Genomic DNA, 23,720 nt, shown 5'->3' with positions numbered 1-23,720 from the left:
TGACCCAATGGCCCCTTTGCTGCAAATACTTACATCGGGGTGTAGAACCTCAAGCCCAGGGGCCAAATCTGGCCCTCCGGGGCCCCCCGGAGGGCCATGCCTCCTTTCCCTGCCCCTGCCCCCTTTTCTGGCTTGTGTGCTGTTTTTCTCTCTTAGTAACTAAGGCTTGTAAGAGCTTTAAGCTAAAATATGCTGGTATTTTGGCTCCGCCCCTTTTGTCCTGCCCACCACTGGAATGTGGCCTCTGAGAGGTTCTCTGAAATGGAATTCAGCCCTTGTGCTAAAAGAGGTTCAACACCCCTGACTTACGTATTCATAGTCCCACTAATTTTAGTGGCAGTAGAAATGTAGAATGGTATTGATCCCAGAACATCAGTTGCATCCTTCTGTCCTGCTAACTATATACATTGTTCAGCTCAGGTAAGGCAGTTGCCCATCACACACTCTCCCAGTAGCACGGGAGCCCTTTCTCCATAGTGCGGTCCCACATCACTAGAGAGTGTGCAAATCCTGAAGAGTGCTCAGGTGGGTCTTTCCTATCACCAGATTGGCCTCGTGCAGGAGATGCTGTTCAGGCTGAGGGAAAAAACTATGGGATTAGTTCTAACCATGTGGCTAAAATATTTTCACACATTTCACAGAAGCCTGCCTCAACCTGGTGTCCCTCAGATGTTTTGAACTGCAACTTCCATCATCCCCAGCCACCAGCTATGTTGGGATGATGTACATTGTAGTCCAGCATATCTGGAGGGTGCTGGGCTGGGGGAAACTAGATTACACCATAGGGGAGCAGTTACCTGGCCATGAAAGGGGCCTGAGTGTCATATTTAATAAAGGCTATCCCAGGCCTATATTTAAAAGTTACTCTTTTATTCTTTTTTTTTAAAGATTGTTTGTCATTGGTTTTATTTATATCTTTTGTTTATATCGTGGTGTATTATTTTATTTTGATTGTAAGCCACCTTAAATACTTGTTAGAAAGGCAAAGTATAAATGCTAAAAATATCCAGAATTTTTTTATTGAAATACATACACACACACACACACACACACACACGCTTCAAAGAACTTGAAAAAAATATGATGATAATAACAATAATGTATCTATATCCTAAGAGGTGTCTACAATTCATTTACTGTTGATATTATTTTAAAAAATTAGGTATACATAAACAATTATCAATGTAGGCAACACCTTACAAATATTCTAAGTTGAAAATTAAATTTACATAGTCAATTATCTTACCCATTCATTTTAAAACCTAAATGTGGGCTTGATAGTAATAAATTACCTTTACAATTCATGGTGCTCAATTCTCCATAACATTATCTCACTTTTTGTTATTTTCCTTAGTTATTAATTTGGCCATCACAGCAAGGTCCCACACCTTTGCTACCCACTCTCTTATATTAAGGTATTTAAGATAATTTCCAATATTTAGAATAGCCTAGTTTAGCAGCTATTACAATATAACTAGCTAGTTGCTAAATATCCAGACGATGACCGTAAAGTTCTTACTCCTGATCTTCATGTACATGCACACAGCAGACTATAGGATCCGTACAAACCATCTTCTTCTGCGAGCATAGTGTCCCAGGAAGCCTTTCTTTCCTGGGGTTCTTCCAGTGCACAGAGAGCTGTAGTCTGGGTATGTCTGCCTGCCTGGCCCCATTGGCTGCAGTGGGTGTGAAATTGGTGGCATTCCATTGAGATGCTATTTTTCATAAGGGAAAATGGTTTCTGCTCACATTTGCCTAGCTTGTTCATTTCTTTCTCTCCCCTCTCCCTCTCTCTATGATCACACTCCTGCCTTTCTGTTTTGGGACACCGGGCAGTGGGACATGGAGGTGTGATTCCTGCTCACCTGGGAAGATGAAACAGGACAGGCACAAAGAAGAGGGGAATAACAGCGAACCACTTTCTCAAACTCAGGTATTTGATTGATTGATTGATTGATTGATTACATTTCCATACCACCCAATAGCGAAGCTCTCTGCGCAGTTCACAACAATTAACACCATAAAATACAATAAGTCTAGTATCCTCGATTTTCCAGTGCCCCGTAACTTCCTGTCTCTTCATGCTCCTCTCTTCTGCCATGTAGAAAATGTCCAACATGTACCAGCTCCAAGGGTTGCCTTTCTGTTCGTGGGCCTCCCCCAAAAGATCTTTGTTTTTGGAGGCAGAACCCTTCAGGGCTGGCGTTGGGCAGAGTGTGGTGGCAGCCTGAGGCAGCAGATGCTGGGTGGCAGGGAGCAACGGCCAGGTGCTGAAGACAGCGCTGCATGTACCATGCGGCTTGTCCTAAGCCAGCCTGCTGTCCTCAGGTGTAGTGGAGGACCTTGTTCCATCACCAGTGCTGAAGTAAGATTCAGTTGCCAAGTCCAGTCAGCTTCTGTATGTGGAACGGGAGACGGCATCATCTTGTCCTTGGTCTCAGGAAGCAAATTCCTGACTCTTTCCATGCTCCTTTATGGCGGTTCAATCTTCCTTTGTGAGAAAAGAAATGGAATTTTGCTCAGAATTATGACCCAGACCTTTGAAATGCATTCAGCTTTAATCTGAACAACAACAAAAAATCATACAGCCTCTCTCAAGGGGAGTTAAGATCTGTGACTGGCTGTCAGTGGTCAACCATGGAAACATATACAGTGTCCTGCAGTGCCCCCTTGTGGATGTTTTGATTGCTACTGAATAGGGACGCGAGCAAGCTTCATTTCTCATACCCGCTTAGGGTGCTGTATATGTCCAGAGGACAACTGAAGATGGGAGGAGAGTTCTCATCAAAGAACCTGTGTGTGCCTCCTTCAGACAGCCTCTGCCTTCTCTGTCCCCAGTGCCCGTGGCAGGACCACCAACAGTACAGAGTGTGGGAATGGAGAAACAGCTGGTCAGTAGCTCTCCTCCTTATGGGATTTTCCACACGTTTGAATGGGAATGGCCATTTCAGATGCTTTAAGTCACTGGGAGATGCTGTTGCCTTAGTTGTGCCTTCCTCCTCCTGTCAGGGGGTTTGTTTATGGCGGGTTAAATGTTTAGAGGGCTATAGCAGAGTTCTCAGAATCACAAGAAGGAGGACGTTGTTTCTTTGACCCTATGCAGGTGCATAACAAAGATGGATGACTCAGTTGGTGACATTCGTTCTTATCCTCTGCATCAGGTGGACTGCAACTCCCATCATCCCTCTCATTTGCTGGCTAGAGCTGATGGGAGTTGCTGTCCATCAACATCTGGGGGAGCACATGTTTCCTGCCTCTGCTCTGCATGCTCCATAGATCAATTTCATGCTGATCCTCCATGTCCCAAACATGTTTTGAAGTCCACTTCATATTTTCTGAGCAGTTCTAGCTCAATGGAATCCGGAGTAGTTCCAACCCAGTTTTATTTTGGACTGAAGTGCTGTCTCTACACAAGCTGGACCTGGTCAGGCAGCCATGAAAGATTTTGGTACTTGCTTGATATAAAGTTGTTGCAATAAAACCATGTTGCAATAAAACCATGCTCTGCTTAGATCACTTCTCTTTTTCCCTGGGTCCCTGAAAACCTGACAATGGCAGTTTCTCCACCAACCACATCCCAAAAAGCCTCTAAAGCATCAAAGAACTTTTAAAACCTATGGTGACTGACGAATTATCCCTCTGTATTACCCTTAGTTCCACACAGGAATGTCATATATCCTGCATATACCCCACCATATGTGATGAATGTGCAAGCATCTGTTTCACTGTGTACACATGGAGGAGATGCCCTGGATTCCTGCAGCATCTCCACACAGTAAAATGTGTGTTTTGCTTAGAGATGTGAAGGCCCAGAAAAAAATAAGAAAAAAAAAACTGATTTTTTCATTTTTTTCTGAGGACTGTTTTTGCTTTTTCCCAAAAAATTGGGAAAAATTGAACAGCTTTGGATTATGAAATATTTTCTTTTAGAATTTAAGACAAAGTATTTATATATTGTTACCCAGACTTTACTCCCCACAAAATGATTTCTAAAAACTATGTAATAAGAACACTTTTATAGAAAGACTAGAGATGTAAAATGTCTGGAAATAATGAAGCCACGGAGAAAAATATTTTTTAAATTCCAAGCATAGTTAGTTCTTTCAGTCCTTATTAACATTATTGATCTAAAGTATATTTTACTGATAGACATTTATGCTCAGTTTCCCAGTATGTGAGTAGAGTCACCATCGTGCATTCTTGATGGTAAATGTGCATTCTTGACAGCGTGGGTTTTGTTCTAGAGAGTCCTGTGTTTCTGATGCTGTTTGCAGTCATTTAATGTAGTTCTAATCTATTCAGACAATAATTACAAATGTACTAACAGAGTTTACTTTTATGAGTTTTAAAATATAATGATAATTTTATGAGCAAACTAAGTCATATGTAAAATAATTTTAGGAACAGAAAGGCTGCTTTATGCTCCTAATGCAGCATTCCCAACTGGGTGCCTCCAGATATTTTGGACTACAGTGTCCTGCATTCCTGACCATTGGCCAGGCTGCCTGAGGCTGATGGGAGCTGAAGTGCAAAATATCCGGAGGACACCTCCAGATTGGGGAAGGCTATCTTAAAGGAACAAAATGACTTTCGGTCTGTAAAGGGTGCTAAAAAAAGTAAGTATTGCTTATTTTAATTTTTTTCCAAGATTCCCAGTTTTTCCGAAAAAACCTGGAAAAAATGTTTTTTTTCCCCATGGCCTCAAAATTTCCGGAAATTTTACATCTCTTTGCTCACATGTGATATTGCATGCATACATGTACATATGCACTAACAGGAATGGTTGTCTCGATAGGTGGGTGATGGGATATACAGATTCCTGCATGGAAATCATATCCATCATGTAAGGAATTCATTATGTGTGGAACAGCTCCTGCGGCCAGATTTGTTTTTTTTCGCTCCTGTTTCCCATGCTGTTTAAACTTCATAGCCACTTAGCTCTTTGTTGTTGATTGCCAAGATCAAAACTGGAGATAGGAAGAGATACAGGGGAAAGAGAAAGTTTTTGCCAGAAGTGTAGGGGCAGGGAAATGGCGTGTGCCTTATTACCCTGTCCCTAGGGTGTTTAGGGCTGAGGCCAGTCATGCCCCCATCTTTTGCTGCTCCTTTGGAATGCAAGGTCAGTGGCAAAACTATTATTGAATGCACGGTATGGCCACCAGCATTACCTGCATGATTACGACCTGGGTGGACACGGCAGCCCAAACCTCTTGCTGCTCAGTTTTTATATTTTTAAATTGGATTTTCAATCTTTCTGGTTTCATTTAATTTGTTATTTGTGCCCCAAACTTTAAGGATAGGGCAAGTTAGAAGTCTGAGGAATTTCAGTGGAGCACCCAAGCGTAAGATAGAACAGAAGACATGGCAGTTCTGTCTTGCAGGACAATTCTGGAGCGGGGGAAAAGGACCAAGTCTTGCTAGAAACTGACTCCACATCTCATTTTGTTTGCAGAAATTGACCCTTGGAGACAAGTGCGGTGTCTGCAGGAAAGGAGGAGACATGATCTACTGCAGTAAATGTTTCAGGGCTTTCCACTGGCCCTGCCATTTTCCTGCCCATGCAGATCAAATCAGGTGTCAATCACATCCAAAAATAAAGCCAACACTAGCTCCCAAAATGTCTTAGCTCTTGTTCGTGAGGCCTTGTCCAGATGGTGGCTTGATGCAGATAGTATAGTGACATAGCACTAAACCAAAAATGTGGGGCGGGCACTGCAAGAAAGAAGTACCAATTAGCGATGGGAGTTTTGTGCAGTGTTGATCTTTTGAAAATGTGCTGCCCCCTGGCGGGTTGAGCATGGAGGCTGCCACATTTATGGTTTTGCACAGGTGTCAAGTGTGCTAAATCAGTCCAACTGATACCTGACACCTCTGTCTAGAGCTGCCATGGGTCCTTCCCAGGTAGGTGTTCTAGTATTGTACTCAAGACAAGGTGGCATGGTGAGTTTGATGCTCAGCAAAACGATATGGTTCCATCATACAGCTGGGCAGCCAGAGCCAATTCTCAGGCAATTGTATGAATCAGCCCTAAGTTTTATGGTCTGGCCTCCATTCCTTCTTAGGTCTCCTTCTCACATAGAGCAGAGGAAGAGCTAAACCTGTGCCTGGACACTTCAGTCGGCAGGTGGGAGCTCACATGCTTAAATGCTCTTCCTTCATACAAAAAAGGAAAAGAAATTCTTCCATCTAAAAAACTGTGTTGGAGAGGGGGAGCCTAGCTTAGCCTTCTTTCTGACATCTAGTTTTCTGTGTGGATGGTATATTTTTATGCGTAAGAGTGTTCAACCATATGAGCCCCCACCTGCAGTCTGAAGTAATCCAGTCCAGATTCATTTAACCCCTTATGTGAAAAACAAGCCAATGTCTTCAAGGTGTACCTAAGTTCATCCTTATGTTGTGTTCCAGTGGAATCTTGATCTGCAAGTCCTGCTCTGGCAGCCCTGCAACTATCAGCTTGGAAGGAGCCACAAACCCAAATGCTCCAACGCTACGAGCAGTGAAGGTCAGGGTTTCCATCATCTTTTTTTCAGCCTAATCATGGCCACTGGATAAAACTGAAAGTCACCCAGGAAACTCTAGGAGGTCCAGATATGATCCATCAGTATTTCCCAACCACATACCCTCTAGATGTAGGAGACTACAGCTCCCATAATCCCCAGCCAGCATGTCCAATGTGATCCTCTGTTGCAAACACCAGGAACTTGCTCAAAAAGCCTCATGGCCTTAGTGCAATCCCATTTTACAGATGGTGAGACTCGGCCATCTCTCTCCCTGCTTCCCCCTTTTTGCACAGAGAAACTCATCCATCACAGATGATGATGATGAACATTTTTATGCCACCCTTCTTCTCTGGCTCACTTTATCTTCACAGCTACCCCGTGAAATAAGTTAGGCTGGGAGACAGTGAGGGTTTTTTTTATGACTGAGTGGGGATTTGATCTCGGCTCTCCCCAGTGCTAGTCCGACACTCTAACTACGCAGCCACATGGGGGCCTCATTGTTATTGTTAATATTTATGCCTAGGGACTAGGGTAGTGTTGAAAGATACTATTTTGAATCTTAGGTGGTGGAAGAATCTGCTGGGACTGAACCTTGTCTGAACAAAGATGAGCTGGACTCTCTCCTAGGGGAGGTAATGGGAACCCATATTCTTGTTATTTTTTTATATTCATGTAGCACATTACTGGAAAGTTTTGTGGCTTCTGGAATTAAGAATCACAATACTGCAGGCTTCAGCAGAAATCAAGTCCTTCCTGATAACTTTCAGCACTTGGCACTGTAATTGTAACTCACTTTCATCACATCTAGTATCACAACAGAAGCTCCCACTAGAAAGGATGCCGGGTCATAGTTATTATGCTGGTGAATCTCTGCTCAGAGTCAATTAACTCAGTTCTTTAAAGCAAGAGAACACTTCTGTTTTGGCCTATTGTCTGTACTGTCTGTTCTGCTAGCAAGAACTGTCACCTCTTGCATGCAAATACTCATGACCAGGTAGACAAATAGAAATGTTTTTCTTTTCTCTGTAATCTTCCAGAATACCTTTGATGGGATCTTGCATTGGGCATTCCAGAGCATGTCTCGTCCGTTGTCAGACACCCAAGGATTTTTCTCATAGGACTCTGGATTTCGCACTGCTTTGCTGTAAGATCAGATATGCTCGCATTTGTCTGCAGCTGAAAAACTGGCACTCAAAATTACCTGCTTTAATGTAGTCGCTATATTACTGTGATGATAATTCTGCTTAAATTGATGCTTCTGTGTTTACTTCTAGTTAAGAGAATGAATATATGTTTCAGTCTATGCCTGACTAGGTTATCAGCCCAATCTCCCTCAAATAATTGCACAATGGGAGTATTAATTTTTTGTAAGATATTTGAAAGCAGTCTTCTCACAGAATTGTCTGGTGGGGACTTGAATGTTTCTGAAAACTGATGTCTGGTTTCAAAGGACTGCTTCTGAGCTAGTGAGCCATATCCCAAACATGGTACATTGTACTAGGAATTCAAAGGGGGTGAAGACATGGTGCTAGCAGGGCTGACCTTAGTGGTGGGGGGCCAAGCTGAGCTGAGGGGGGGCACCAAGCTGAGCCCGGTGGCTGTGTTTTTTGAATGCACTGTCTGCAGTGAGCTAGGGTGGCAAAAAGCAAGTGTCTGTAACCTTTCTTTCAAGGTTCTACAGGTTGGGTACTAATTACAAAAACGATCGTCCTTCAATCTGCTTTAAAGTATGTTTCTTTTTCAGTTTCCACTTTGCACTAGGCAAAAATCAGTGGAACACAGCTTTACTTTTAGGCACCATTACCAGCCCTTCAAATACTGTAATTGCTATAAGCAGTATAGAAATAATAATAAAATAAAGCCGCAAGTTGTAAGAGATCAGCTGGATACCATTTTTATTTATAACTTTTCTTTATTATTTTTGAAGATAAAAATAATGGATATTCTGAAATAAAGAACACTTCCCAAAATATAGGAACTGCTACAAAACAAAAAGTCAAACCTGTGATAGCTGTGCTGTGTTGCATAGTGCACTAGGGATGGGCAAACTCACTGCAGCTCACCCTGTGGGCTGGAACCTCACCAGCTGCCCAACCCTGCTCACCCATGGTCTGCAGGTGCCTGGCGAGCGGCACAGCCGCCTGCTCCCTCGCCGAGCCACCTTTCTGCATAAATATGGTGGCTTGGCCTTTTTTCTAAAGGGCCAATTACCTAAACGGCAGCTGTAAAGCGACCATTTACACAACATTACAGGCATAAATGGACCTTTTGTGCCATAATGTTGCATAAATGGCTGCTTTACAGCTGCCATTTACGTAAAATCAGCCTTTACAGAAAAGGCTGAGCTGCCATTTTGCACAAAATGGCGGCTCAGCGGGGCCCGCCGTGTTTGCCCGACTCAGCACGTGCTAAGTCAGGTAAATGCAGCTGTCTGCAGACTGGCAGCTGAGGGGCCAAGCCAGCAAGAAATCACCAAGCTTCAAGCCCCAACCGGATGCCTGCACCATCCCTATAGTGCACTGCCGCTGCTGAGAATGTGGCTTCTTGAACTTTGGCTTGTGCAAACTGTAGCACAGTGGCTGAGAGATCAAGGTTTTAAGTGATGTCATTCTCGCTGGACATCACACCTGCAGCAGGCCCCATAAATCCTCTGGGTGGCTTTGCAAAACTGACTATGGGGAGGGGGCACCCAAGGTACTCCTTGCCCACGGCCCTATTTATCCTAGGGCCAGCCCTTGGTGCTAGTCATATCACTTCTTTGTGAACACCCTAGAAATGAGTCTACCCAAACATCAGAAGTCAAACCAGTTTTGCAGAACTGAACAATCATGTTCTGATTAGTTATTGAGATCTAGGATTACCATATAGGGGGAATTGCATCCTAATGATCCTTTTAGTCCTTCCTGTGACAGTTGATAGTATTGATAATAAGTGTTGCTGACATCATGGGATCTTGTAGGTGTTCGTGAATAGTCCTTGACTGATTCTGCTTATCTTCTATGTTCCTTCATGGCCATTAAGATTGATTGGAGAGCGCCACATGGCAAATTCAAACAGCAAAAGTGCACAGAAAAACAATCTTGGTGGCTGCATGAGTGACTGGGAAAGTTTCTAGGAGAGGGATGCAAAGTCAATCCTAATTATTTTTTATAACTGTTGCAAGACCAGTATGGACTGCATTTGGAGATAAGGCTAAGCTGGCAAAGGGTTTTTAATGCATTTGATTGCAAGAGCATTCTTCTGTCATTTTATTTTAATGGGTTTATACTTTTATTCATCCTGGACCATCTCCTTGGGGCTGTGATGGGTTATACTCTTTTTAAAAAATGAATCAATGCATCTGAATGAAAAGAATGTGAAAAATGCCTCTTGGATGAGTTTGAAATGGGAAAGCCAAATCTCCAACTCTGTATATTAAAAAAAAAAAAAACAATTTACTAATTTGGACCAATAAACCAATGATGGATACAATATTTTATGATACATCTGTTCAGTTGTAGGAAAGCTATCTGAGAATAGCCTTAAAATACATCTAAAGATGAGAAGGCAGAAAATGAAATGTACGTAAAACAATCCATGACGATTGCAAAGAACTCCAAAAAGATGCCTTCAGACTTGAAGAATGGGCCACAAAATGGCAAAGTTTGTTTTTATTATTTTTAACATTTTATGCAATTTTTCAACAGTTCAAGGTGGCCTGTAATGCCTGTTAAACCAGATATAAACCATATAATATAGCATTATAGACGATTAAAAAAAACATATCTAGCAGAACCGCCAGTACAGCTAAAGGCAAAATGCAGAAGATGAACCTTGCAACTCCTTCTACAAGCCAGTAAAGAGGGGGAGATACACACCTCTGGGGATGGAGGAGCAGAGATAATGATATAGGCTTTGAAGCAACAGATGTATAAACCCTGCTTCTGCTGCAACAGTTCTTATCTGTGTAAGTAAAGATAAAATACTGTGTACTGGGGCATAACATTCTAGCTTCACATATACGCTGATCTCTCATGAAAGATTTTAGGATCATAGTGGATAATTCAACGGGAGCATTAACTGAGAGAATGGCAGCAATGAAAATGGCAAATTTAATGCTGAGAATTAGTAGGAAAGGACTGAAATTAAAATATCCAGTATCATAACAACTTGTATATAAATTTATGCTGGAGTTGCACTTAAACCCTGCATATAATTCTGGTTGGCCTGACTCAAATTGTATTGTAGATCTGGAAAAGGTGCAGAAAATGACTGCCAAAATGTTCAAGGGTTTGGAGCACTTTTTCTGTAAGGAAAGGCTTAAGGAGCTGTTACGGATTTGGTCTTTGCTGAATGTTTTCAAACTATAGTTTCAGTATTTAGGAAGACTTTGGCTCTCTTTACACCTTGGTTTTATAACAGGATTGTTCTTCTTTAATCACTGGTTTTCGCGGGAGCTTTAAACGACGCCACTCTCCTGCTGCTATCTCACAACTTTCCCTCCTTCCTTCCATGTTATCTGAGAATGGGGAAAACCCGGCACTTTCTGTACTTGCAATTGAAATCACCATTTCCGACTGCATATTTCCTCTTTAGTGCTTTATCCCACTTTGTGTGGGCTTGTGCTAGGGGGTGTTGAATAACATTGGGTGGGCTTCCAGTGACCGTTTCTGCCTCTCTCCCATTCCACTACGGGCGCTTGAACTGTAAAGTGGTTAACCATTGCAAATGCTTCTCCGAGATCCCCCTGAACACAGCAATGCTTACTTCTGAGCAAACTCATTGACTGTAAGGCTTTCCTTTCCTGGGACAAGTGCCATTGAAAACTGTGTGGCTTGCTTCTGAGTAGGTATGCATAGGAGTGCACTGTAAGTTATTACAATGCATTCGAATCAGGTTTCAGGCCTGGTTATGGGATGGAAACAGCCTTGGTTGATGACTTACGCCGGGGAATGGATGGGGGGAGTACAACCTTGTTGGTTCTTCTGGACCTCTCAGCGGCTTTCGCTACCATCGACTATGGTATCTTTCTGGATCATTTATGTGGATTGGGCTTGAGAGGCACAGTTTTAAAGTGGTTCCAGTCCTTTCTGGAGGAGTGGTCTCAGAAGGTGGTGCTGGGGGACTTTGGCGCAACCCCATGGCCATTAGCCTGTGGGGTGCCACAAGGTTCTATCTTGTCCCCCATGCTTTTTAACATCTACATGAAACCACTGGGGGAAGTCGTCAGGAGGTTTGGGCTGAAATGTCATCAGTATGCGGATGATAGCTCAACATCTCATTTCCATCTGCACATCCCAGGGAGGCTGTGGAACTCTTGAACTCTGGAAGCTGTTTTGGGATGGATAAGGGTGAACAAGCTAAAACTAAATCCAGACAAGACGGAGGTACTGTGGGTTGGGAAATCAACTACTTTGGATGGAGGTTTACAATGGGTCTTAGATGGGGTTGCACTCCCCCTGAAAGACCAAGTGCTCAGTCTGGGAGTCCTCCTGGACTCTGAGCGAACTGGGGAAATCCAGGTGGCTGCAGTGTCCAGGAGTCCTTTTTACCAGCTTAGGCTGGTACACCAACTGTAGCCCTATCTGGAGAGGATGGACCTCACCTCAGTTATCCATACACTAGTCACGTCCAGGCTGGACTACTGTAATCTGCTATATGTGGGTCTGCCTCTGAAGATGGTTCAGAAACTCCAGCTTGTACAGAATGCGGCCGCCCAAGTATTGGTGGGGGCAAGGCAATTCGATCATATAACACCTATACTGCATCACCTGCACTGTTTACCGGTGCATTTCCGAGCCCAGTTCAAAGTGCTGTTTTTGACCTTTAAAGCCTTAAACAGTTTGGGTTACTTGAAGGACCGCCTACACCCATATTGGCCTGCCCACACTTTAAGATCAGAAAGAGAGGCCCTTCTCATTTCCCCATCGGTGAGAGCAGTCAGGTAGGTGACCACACATGAGAGGGCCTTATCTGCAGTGGCCCCAAACCTTTGAAACAAGCTGCCATCAGAGGTCTGCCATGCTCTGTCATTGCAGACTTTTAAGAAGGCCTTGAAAACATATTATTTTACCTTGGCCTTCTATTAATATGACTGCTATTGTTGCCGTTAACATTGTTATTGGTTTTATTGCTGTTTTCATATTTTTATAACTTTTAATATTTTAATTGTTTTTATGTATTTTATTATTGTAAGCTGCCTTGGGAAGGCTTCTGCTCTGAAAGGCAGCCAATAAATATTTTAAATAAATAAAATAATACTTAGAGTAGCAGTCTTAAGGTCTCCCGTCCCCTTCAATGCATTTACTTGGAACTTCCCCCTCCCATTGACTTCACTGACTGCTTCTTCTCCCTTTTGCTCACCAGTTTGATGGGCTTTTTTTTCATACAGCCATTGAATAGAGTTGCAGTCATGCCTGTGAAAACATCCCTACAATTGGGAAGCCAGCCAGCCACTATCTCTTCTTCTAGCCCACCTTACAGGGTTGTTGGAAAGCTAGAATAAGGGGGAAGAGCAACAACAGCGTGTGTGTGTGTGTGGGGGGGAGAAAGCTAGTAGATGGGAAGCCTCATGTGGAAGCACCATGAGGACCCAAGGAAACCTATCTGGAAAGCGGGTTCCTTCCACCTTTGAAGTCACTAGAAGGGCTTCTGACTTCCCTCCTGCTGAGAGGAGTGGAGGGATGGGCAAAGCCATCAATCAAGTTGCAGGTACCAATAATCAGCCTTCTGTTCTGATTTTTCCATGCAACCTTGAAAAGGTATGGGGCGGAGGGAAGTGCTATGAGAGATGCCTGTATACAGGGCCAGTCTAAATCCCAGGAAGGATCTGGAATCAAAAGGACCGGTTTGTAGTGGGATAAAATGCCACGTGTGAAGAGAGCCTTTGGCTGCCAGTTAACTACCCATACCTGATCAATACACTTCAGACAAAGCATACACCAAAATTGTTTTAGGTGGATTCAATGTTGGTTTTGTACTAACAAGAATTAGTAAGGGAAAGAGCTTTTGGTTTATTTTTTATTAGAAAAATACTTGTAATATCACATTAAAATATAACAAATCATCAGGCCAATTAATATTTATTCTAGAGGTCTTAAAGAACTTGATTGTGAAATTGCTGATCTAACAAAGCACGTTCACACAGCTGTATTGTATTCTGCATAGGGATGATGGAGAAATCCACTGCAGAGTGAAATTCTCAAGAATCTGACATGCAAAGTCCACAGTGGACTGACTCCACCCACCTCCGCACCCGCCGGATTTCCCGCAGGGCGGCTCTCCAGTGCTGCTGCTGAGGCTTTTCCTTCCTGAACCGGCTGTCAAGTGCTTCCTTAACCACTGGCGCAGTGAAGAAGGGCCTGGTGCGGCCAGCAAGGCTCCAGGGGAATCTGCAGGGCCCCAAGCAGCCCAGATTTCCCCACTGCGGACCCCCTCCCTTGGACCAGCCATAGCTGGGTTTGTATAGCCCTACATTATGCTTATTAAAAGCTGAAGCAAGCTTTGATTCAGAAGCAACAAGGTCTACTGGCCAGGGACAAATCCTGGTATCATTCCCCCTGATATCCCCGGCGTTCTTATGCTTAGTTTGCTAGGAAGCGACTAACTAAAAAGGTACAAGCAAAATTTGTAGCACGTTCTTAGGAATACCCCTCCCCCACCTGAACCAAGGCTTTTCTAGATTCCTAGGTGTTACAAATGGCACTGCCAATGATGGTAATTTTGAATATGCAACCCCCAATCGGGGCGGTTGCAGTGTGTTGTCCAAACCCAGTCATGGGGGAGTTATTTGAGGGTTTAAACAATCCTCGCGTAACTGTAAGACAAACCAAATGCAAGGGTTATTTAACCGCCAATGGCTTGGTTTGCATGCCATGCCACAAACCCCTGATTGGGGGTTGCAAATTCAAAATGGCGGCTGCACATGCCCCACATGAGCCAGGGATTATCGTTGGTTAATTAACCCATTATAACCCATTGTGTCACGTGAATTGGCCTAGTATGTGTATGACAAACAAAAGCAATTGTACTGAAAACTGTTTCAATTGGAGGAGGAGGTGTATTCAGGGTGTGGGGGGGAATGGTGGTGGGACAAGGGAGAAAAATGAACAGATGGGAGACAACACCATTCTTTACGACTGGGGCACTTCCAGGCCCAGTGTTGCCACAACCTGCAGCAGTGACATCTGAAGCAGCTGCTGGTGGGAAATGATGGCCTTCATTTGCTTGTTCAACTCAGACAAATCCAGAGCTACATGGTGCTGACTACAGTGGTTCAGGGCTTCCAGTAAGAACTCCTGTTGCCTCTTCAGGCCGTCCAGGTGGCCTTGGATGTCCTGGAGCCTCACCTGCATGGCTCTTCGATTCCCCAGAGTGTTCCGGAACACCTGCTCCAGTCTGCGCTGACCACTCAGGATGGCAAATCCTACACTGGATGCTGTAGCAAAGGGGGAGAAAGACCAGGCCACAGGAGAGACTCAAGGCGAGAACAACACATTCCCTCATGTGTACCATGGTCCCAAGGTGAGGGGCTGAGACATCTGCCCGGTAGGGTGGATGCCCACTCAGTATTCCTTCCTGTAGACCCTGAATGCTACCGGGGTGGGGGATGCCTGGCTGACTGTCCCTGTACCACTCATTCCACAGTAGGCTCACATCCCACCTGTCGTCCCATCCCGTTTTGCACCCCATTTCACACCCCACCTATTGCCCGTGGGCACATGTTGCTGCTCTGCTAGCCCAGCCATGTCCCTCCCCACGGAGAGTTCCCCCTGCCTGCTGCCCCCCAGGAATCCGCTGAGGCAAAAAGCAAGCCACAGGGATGCAGCAGGCTCCAGCCACAGCCCCATGGTGCAGGGTGCGGCGCCCTGGGTTGCACACTCACCCAGCTGGGGTTCCCAGCATGGTGTTCTGAGGACAGACTGTAAGTCTGCCTGTAGTGGCTCCAATGGGCTGTTACTTGCCCCGGCGGCCTCAGCTGGCAGCAGGTGGTTCAGTATCATGAAAGGGGACCGATTTAGTTGCTGGGATGGCCCTGGAGCAGCCTCTGAGGGTGACTCCTGGGGTGCTGAGGTTGTCGCCCCTTCTGGACTGACATCGCAGACTATAGCTAGGCTAGAAGATGAAGAGGTTGGGTCAGGGGAGCTGCTCCTGCTGACACTCTGGGGTTGGGAGGCCCTCTTCCCAGCAGCGCTGGATGGCCCCTCTTCTGCTGCTGAAGCCGTGGTGTCTGTGGAGTGAGAGAAGATGTAAAGGATCACCAATGGGGAAACTCTTCCAGCCCGAGGGCCACGTTCAGTTTCGGAGAAGCTCTCAGAGAAGCCACACTGCGGTGGTGGGTGGGGCCAAATGCAATGAGGGCGGGGCCAAAGGCAAAAGGGATGGGGGCTACAAATATAAAAAATGCCAGCATACTGTAGCTGAAAGCTCCTACGGCCGGGTGGGAACTAAGCCTTAGGGGAGGCATTTCAACCTTTTAGAAAGGGAAAACAACTGCACAATAGCCAGGATCCGTGAAATGACCAGCGGTTGAGGGAAAGATGGTGGGCCAGGGGAAGGGAGCATGGCGATCTGCGTGACCCTGGGGACTGGATTTGGCCCCAGGCCTAGGGTTCCCCATCCTTGACCAAGGGCATAGCAAGTTGCGCACTCAGGTTACTACATACTCCCCAAACCCCATGTATCCATGGTGCCTTCCATGCTGCACACCAGCCACCCTTCCGAGACCCCTTTTCCAGACCTCTCTGACCTATACGCTAGCAGTCGCCATAGGCTGGCTTCCTGGCCTGCACCCACAAGGCTAGGAATGGGGTCTGTCCCTTCAAAAGTGCCATTGTGGCTTCCCAAATATGGACTGGCCTCTTCCATGAATAGCTGGTACTGGGGGCATTGCTGGCGTGTTGCCCTGTAATCGTTCTCTGTTGACAGTGGGGATGATGGAGAAACCCGCAACAGATTCAAAGGAGTTCAGATTTCTATGTATCCGACCTGGGGATTCCACAGCGGACTTGCAGACTGGTTTTTCACTTTGGGTATTTGTGCCTTAGCACTAATTTGCAATAACTAATGTGCATTAGCAAGGCGGCAATTACTGTTAGTGCACATTAGCACAAGTAGGATAAAGTTCGGCTTAAAAAATTCCGATTCCATCAATTAGCGTATGACTAAATGAAAGGCTACTGACAATCAGTGAAACATAGACAGAATGGATCTAACAAAATCTGTACATCTCTGGTTGGCAGTGTTGCCACCAGCAATGGCCAATCCTAGATTGGTTGCTGTAGGAAAGGGAAAGAAAGACCAGACCAGACGAGAGGATCAAGGCAAGAATAATACATATTCCCTCATGTGTACCATGGTCCCAAGGTGAGCGGCTGAGACATCCATCTGGTAGGCTGGATGCCCACTCAACATTCCTTCCTGTAGCCTCTGAATGCCACCTGGGTGGGGGATGCCTGGCTGACTGTCCCTGTACCACAGGGGTCCCCAACCTTTCTGGACCTGTGGGTACATCTGTGAATTTGAGACCATGCAGTGGGCACCATCACAAAATGCCTGATCAGCGGATCGCCACTTTGGCATCTACCTGTCGCAACTATGGATCTTAGGCTGCATCTTAATCCGCAAAAACATTGTTTCACATCTATTGGACACCACAGTGTCTCTTTTATAAGGGATTGTCTAATTGCAGGTGGTGCAATTCACTATATATGTTTTTTTAAAACATATATTCTGGCAATGTCCAGTAGTTGCTTCTTTTTGGGAGGAGGTTAATACGCAGGTAAATTCTGTACTGGAACAGTTTTTAATATTTGCTGATGTACAGACTTCTACCCCTTCATGGATCACTGCCTTGTTGTGGCGAAGGGGCTTAAGCCATAAGCTATGCCGTGCAGGGCCACCCAAGACAGAGAGGTCATGGCGGAGAGTTCTGACAAAATGTGGTCCACTGGAGAAGGAAATGGCAACCCACTCTAGTATTCTTGCCAAGAAAACCCCATGGAACGTATCACAAGGCTAAAAGAGATGATGCCGGAAGATGAGCCCCTCAGGTCGGAAGTGTCCAATATACTACTGGGGAAGAGCAGAGGGTATTTCCAAGTAGCGCCAGAAAGAGTGAAGCTGGGCCAAAGCCGAAAGGACACTCAGCTGTGGATGTGTCTGGTGGTGAAAAGAAAGTCCGATGCTGTAAAGAACAACATTGTTTAGGAACATGGAATGTAAGATCAATGAATCAAGGTAAGCTGGAGGTGGTCAAACATGAGATGGCAAGATTGAACATCGACATCTTGGGAATCAGCGAACTAAAATGGACAAGCATGGGCGAATTTAATTCAGGTGACCATTATATCTACTACTGTGGCCAAAAATCCCTTAGAAGAAATGGAGTAGCACTCATAGTCAATAAAAGGGTGGGAAAAGCAGTACTGGGTTACAATCTCAAAAACGATAGAATGATCTCAGTACGACATCACACTAATTCAAGTCTATGCCCCAACCACTGAGGCCAGAGAAGCTGAGGTTGATCAGTTCTATGAAGACCTACAACACCTTCTAGAACTAACACCAAAAAAAGATGTCCTTTTCATCATAGGGGATTGGAATGCTAAAGTAGGAAGTCAAGAAATAACCGGGATAACAGGCAAGCAGGCCTTGGTGTTCAAAATGAAGGACAAAGGCTAATAGAGTTTTGCCAAGAGAACACGCTGATCATATCAAACACTCTTTTCCAACAGCACAAGAGGCGACTACACATGGACATCAGCAGATGGTCAATATCGAAATCAGATTATGTCCTTTGCAGCCAAAGATGGAGAAGCGCCATACAGTCAGTAAAAACAAGACCTGGAGCTGACTGTGGCTCCGATCATGAGCTGCTTCTTGCAAAATTTCGGCTTAAATTGAAGAACGTAGGGAAAACCACTAAACCATTCAGATATGACCTAAATCATATCCCTTATGAATATACAGTGGAGGTGAGGAATAGATTTAAGGGATTAGACCTGATTGACAGAGTGCCTGAGGAACTATGGACGGTCCATAACATTGTTCAGGAGGCAGCAACTCAATCCATCCCAAAGAAAAAGAAATACAAGAAAGCAAAGTGGCTGTCTGATGGGGCTTTAGAAGTAGCTGAGAAAAGAAGGGAAGCGAAAAGCAAGTGAGAAAGGGGAAGATATATCCAACTGAATGCAGAGTTCCAGAGAATAGCAAGGAGAGACAAGAAGGCCTTCTTAAATTAACAATGCAAAGAAATCGAGGAAAACAACAGAATGGGAAAGACTAGAGATCTCTTCAAGAAAATCGGAGATCTCAAGGGAACATTTTGTGCAAAGATGGGCATGATAAAGGACAAAGAAGGCAGGGACCTAACAGAAGCAGATGAGATTAAGAAGAGGTGGAAAGAATACACAGAAGAACTATACAGGAAAGATCTGAATGTCCCTGATAGCCATGATAGCGCGGTCACTGAACTTGAGCCGGACATCCTAGAGAGTGAAGTCAAGTGGGCCTTCGGAAGCATTACTAACAACAAAGCTAGCGGAGATGACAGTATTCCAGCTGAGCTATTTAAAATCCTAAAAGATGATGCTGTTAAAGTGCTGCATTCAATATGCCAACAAATTTGGAACACTCAACAGTGGCCACAAGACTGGAAAAGGTCAGTTTACATTCCAATTCCAAAGAAGGGCAACGCCAAAGAGTGTTCAAACTACCGTACAATTGCGCTCATTTCACATGCCAGCAAGGTGATGCTCAAAATCCTACAAGCTAGGCTTCAGCAGTATGCGAACCGAGAACTACCGGAAGTACAAGCTGGGTTTCGAAGAGGCAGAGGAACTAGAGATCAAATCGCCAACATTCGCTGGATCATGGAGAAAGCAAGAGAATTCCAGAGAAACGTCTATTTCTGCTTCATTGACTACGCTAAAGCCTTTGATTGTGTGGATCACAACAAACTGTGGCAAATTCTGAAAGAGATGGGAGTACCAGACCACCTTACCTGTCTCCTGAGAAACCTGTACGAGGGTCAAGAAGCAACAGTAAGAACCGGACATGGAACAACCGATTGGTTCAAAACTGGGAAAGGAGTACAACAAGGCTGTATGTTGTCACCCTGCTTATTTAACTTATATGCAGAGTACATTATGAGAAACGCTGGGTTGGATGAATCACAGGTCGGAATTAAGATTGCCGGGAGAATTATCAACAACCTCAGATACGCAGACAATACCACCCTAATGGCAGAAAGTGAAGAGGATCTAAAGAGCCTCTTGTTGAGGGTGAAAGTGGAGAGTGCAAAAGCTGGTTCTAAACTCAACATTAAAAAAACTAAGATCATGGCATCTGGCCCCATCACTTCCTGGCATATAGAAGGGGAGGAAATGGAAGCAGTGACAGATTTTATTTTATTGGGCTCCAAGATCACCGCAGACGGTGACTGTAGCCATGAAATTAAAGGACGCTTGTTCCTTGGGAGGAAAGCTATGGCAAACCTAGACAGCATAGTAAGAAGCAGAGACATCACCTTGCCAACAAAGGTCTGTCTAATCAAAGCTATGGTTTTCCCAGTAGCAACGTATGGCTGTGAGAGCTGGACTATAAGGAAGGCTGAGCGCTGAAGGATTGATGCTTTAGAACTGTGGTGCTGGAGAAGACTCTTACAAGTCCCTGGACTGCAAGGAGGTCAAATCAGTCCATCCTAAAGGAAATCAACCCTGACTGCTCATTGGAAGAACAGGTACTGAAGCTGAAGCACAAATATTTTGGCCACCTAATGTGAAGAGAAAACTCCCTGGAAAAGACCCTGATGCTGGGAAAGACTGAAGGCAAAAGGAGAAGGGGATGGCAGAGGATGAGATAGCATCACCGATGCAATGAATATGAACTTGAGCACACTCCAGGAGAGAGCGCAGGACAGGAAGGCTTGGCGTGCTATGGTCCATGCGATCACGAAGAGTCGGACACAACTTAACGACTGAACAACAACAGACTTTTAAGTTATTTACCTGCTTCGTGGAAAGTAACAAATGGTCAATGTAAATGGATTCTTTGTACCGTTTTGACAGCTAAAAGACTGATATTACAACAGCAGAAGGATGAACACTCAACTCCTGTAATGCAATGGACTGAGGACCTTACAGTGCTTTCAGTATTTGAATGGGTGGCACATAGATGTCACTTTCAGATACTTATTTTGATATTTAGTTCACTTTTGTTGAAACCGACATAGAAATCCTGGAAAGTAGTATGCACTTCATACAAGTCCATGTATGTATATTTAAAAATGAGGAAAAGTAAAAGTTTTAGGGTGTCTGCGGGTAACACGTTGGGGACTCATTTGCAGGTGCCATTGGAGGTGCTCACAGGAACTCTGTCGGGGACCCCTGCTGTACCACTCCCATTCCACTGTAGGCTCACATTCTGCCTGCAGTCCCATCCCATTTCGCACCCCATTTCCCATCCCACATATTACCCGTGGGCACACGTTGCTGCTCTGCTAGCCCAGCCATGTCCCTCCCCACGGAGAGTTCCCCCTGCCTGCTGCCCCCCAGGAATCCGCTGAGGCAAAAAGCAAGCCACAGGGATGCAGCAGGCTCCAGCCACAGCCCCATGGTGCAGGGTGCGGCGCCCTGGGTTGCACACTCACCCAGCTGGGGTTCCCAGCATGGTGTTCTGAGGACAGACTGTAAGTCTGCCTGTAGTGGCTCCAATGGGCTGTTACTTGCCCCGGCGGCCTCAGCTGGCAGCAGGTGGTTCAGTATCATGAAAGGGGACCGATTTAGTTGCTGGGATGGCCCTGGAGCAGCCTCTGAGGGTGACTCCTGGGGTGCTGAGGTTGTCGCCCCTTCTGGACTGACATCGCAGACTATAGCTAGGCTAGAAGATGAAGAGGTTGGGTCAGGGGAGCTGCTCCTGCTGACACTCTGGGGTTGGGAGGCCCTCTTCCCAGCAGCGCTGGATGGCCCCTCTTCTGCTGCTGAAGCCGTGGTGTCTGTGGAGTGAGAGAAGATGTAAAGGATCACCAATGGGGAAACTCTTCCAGCCCGAGGGCCACGTTCAGTTTCGGAGAAGCTCTCAGAGAAGCCACACTGCGGTGGTGGGTGGGGCCAAATGCAATGAGGGCGGGGCCAAAGGCAAAAGGGATGGGGGCTACAAATATAAAAAATGCCAGCATACTGTAGCTGAAAGCTCCTACGGCCGGGTGGGAACTAAGCCTTAGGGGAGGCATTTCAACCTTTTAGAAAGGGAAAACAACTGCACAATAGCCAGGATCCGTGAAATGACCAGCGGTTGAGGGAAAGATGGTGGGCCAGGGGAAGGGAGCATGGCGATCTGCGTGACCCTGGGGACTGGATTTGGCCCCAGGCCTAGGGTTCCCCATCCTTGACCAAGGGCATAGCAAGTTGCGCACTCAGGTTACTACATACTCCCCAAACCCCATGTATCCATGGTGCCTTCCATGCTGCACACCAGCCACCCTTCCGAGACCCCTTTTCCAGACCTCTCTGACCTATACGCTAGCAGTCGCCATAGGCTGGCTTCCTGGCCTGCACCCACAAGGCTAGGAATGGGGTCTGTCCCTTCAAAAGTGCCATTGTGGCTTCCCTTGTTGCTTCCCAGTAGCAAATGAAACCAACCCTTTCTCCTCGCGTAGACATCTTTTCCCCAGCAAGTTCTGGAGAGGCCTATGTGCTTGTTATGCATGTCACGTAACTCCTATGCCAGATGGGTAGGGATGGCAGAGAATTCCCTACCCATCTATGCCAGATGGGTAGGGATGGCGGAGAATTCCGCCACGGATTCCGGTGGATTCTTAAGAATCCGGCCCCTGGAGTCAGTGGCAGAATGGAGCAATCCCCCCCACCACTCCGCAAAGCCTGCATGGACCGGATCCTACCTGCCTCCAGTGGGTCCAGATCCGGCTGCTGCTGTCCTCCATCTGGTGTGTGGCTGCAAGTGGTGTCGTGCGTAACAGATGCCATTTGCGTCCCTGCAGGTAGTCATGATAGGCTACGTAAGTATTTATGTAGCCTATCACAGCCCAAGCAGGGACGCAAATGGCGTCCCCTATGCTGGACACCATCTGTGTCTGCAGCAGCCCGGCAGCGGACGGAGGCCTGGCTGCAGATCAGCCCGGCCGGCGGCTCCGCAGCCTTGCCGCAGAGCGGAGCCAGCCAGGTAGGATTCCGGGGGGGAGGAATGGATCACCTCCCCCCCCCGGTGGACCCAGGTAAGTGGGGCTACGTACACCCCTACAGATGGGTGATTATTGGCAGACTGTGGGTGATTCATCTGTGGGGATTCAATGCTCTGTCTGCAGGGATCCATCCATGTCAACTGCTGCCTGTGCCATGGAGGCTGCTAGGCCTGAGAGTGCCATGGGGCCCTTGTTGGATGGGGTGGAGAGACACCATGATGGTGATTCCCCATTACCAAATATGGACTGGCCTCTTCCATGAATAGCTGGTACCAGGGGCATTGCTGGCGTGTTGCCCTGTAATCGTTCTCTGTTGACAGTGGGGATGATGGAGAAACCCGCAACAGATTCAAATGAGTTCAGATTTCTATGAATCCGACCTGGGGATTCCACAGCGGACTGGCTTTTTCTGAATCGCATGAATTCCGCAGACTCGCAGACTGGTTTTTCACTTTGAGGGGGTATTTGTGCCTTAGTGCTAATTTGCAATAACTAACGTGCATTAGCGATGCGGCAATTAGTGCTAGTGCACATTAGCACAAGTAGGATAAAGTTCGGCTTAAAAAATTCCGATTCCATCAATTAGCGTATGACTAAACGAAAGGCGCCTGACAATCAGTGAAACATAGACAGAATGGTTCTAACAAAATCTGTACATCTAGTTGGCAATGTTGTCACCAGCAATGGCCAATCCTAGATTGGTTGCTGTAGGAAAGGGAAAGAAAGACCAGACCAGACGATCAAGGCAAGAACAACACATATTCCCTCATGTGTACCATGGTCCCAAGGTGAGCGGCTGAGACATCCACCTGGTAGGCTGGATGCCCACTCAACATTCCTTCCTATAGCCTCTGAATGCCACCTAGGTGGGGGATGCCTGGCTGACTGTCCCTGTACCACAGGGGTCCCCAACCTTTCTGGACCCGTGGGTACATTTGCAAATTTGAGACCATGCAGTGGGCACCATCACAAAATGCCTAATCAGCGGATCGCCACTTTGGCATCTACCTGTCGCATCTATGGATCTTAGGCTGCATCTT

The 23,720-nt window shown here is 45.9% G+C and overlaps 2 protein-coding genes across 3 annotated transcripts in view; one reads left to right on the top strand and one right to left on the bottom strand.

Moving 5' to 3' along the window:
- AIRE (autoimmune regulator) overlaps nt 1-14,485 on the top strand; it is a 37,613-nt gene extending 23,128 nt beyond the window's left edge. The window contains exons 10-16 of the mRNA XM_084846830.1: nt 1,837-1,933; nt 2,736-2,891; nt 5,453-5,574; nt 6,406-6,502; nt 7,064-7,132; nt 7,538-7,644; nt 13,647-14,485. Of these exons, the coding sequence (XP_084702956.1) occupies nt 1,837-1,933; nt 2,736-2,891; nt 5,453-5,574; nt 6,406-6,502; nt 7,064-7,132; nt 7,538-7,618 (622 nt within the window). The 3' untranslated portion in view covers nt 7,619-7,644; nt 13,647-14,485. The remainder of the gene's footprint in view (nt 1-1,836; nt 1,934-2,735; nt 2,892-5,452; nt 5,575-6,405; nt 6,503-7,063; nt 7,133-7,537; nt 7,645-13,646) is intronic.
- The window catches only part of LOC146351201 (uncharacterized), a 36,897-nt gene continuing 23,263 nt past the window's right edge, over nt 10,087-23,720 (bottom strand). For both annotated transcript variants that reach the window (XM_084846822.1, XM_084846823.1), the window contains exons 13-15: nt 21,130-21,474; nt 15,364-15,708; nt 10,087-14,916 (exon numbers count right to left, since the gene is read on the bottom strand). In XM_084846822.1, coding sequence (XP_084702948.1) covers nt 14,612-14,916; nt 15,364-15,708; nt 21,130-21,474 — 995 coding nt within the window. In that variant the 3' untranslated portion in view covers nt 10,087-14,611. The remainder of the gene's footprint in view (nt 14,917-15,363; nt 15,709-21,129; nt 21,475-23,720) is intronic.

This window comes from Heloderma suspectum, chromosome 3 (assembly GCF_057233095.1).
Source record: "Heloderma suspectum isolate Gila_16-S chromosome 3, 16-S_ref, whole genome shotgun sequence".
Classification (NCBI taxonomy): Eukaryota; Metazoa; Chordata; class Lepidosauria; order Squamata; family Helodermatidae; genus Heloderma; species Heloderma suspectum.
Note: the sequence above shows the minus strand (reverse complement) of the source record. Positions and strands in the feature narration are given on the sequence as shown.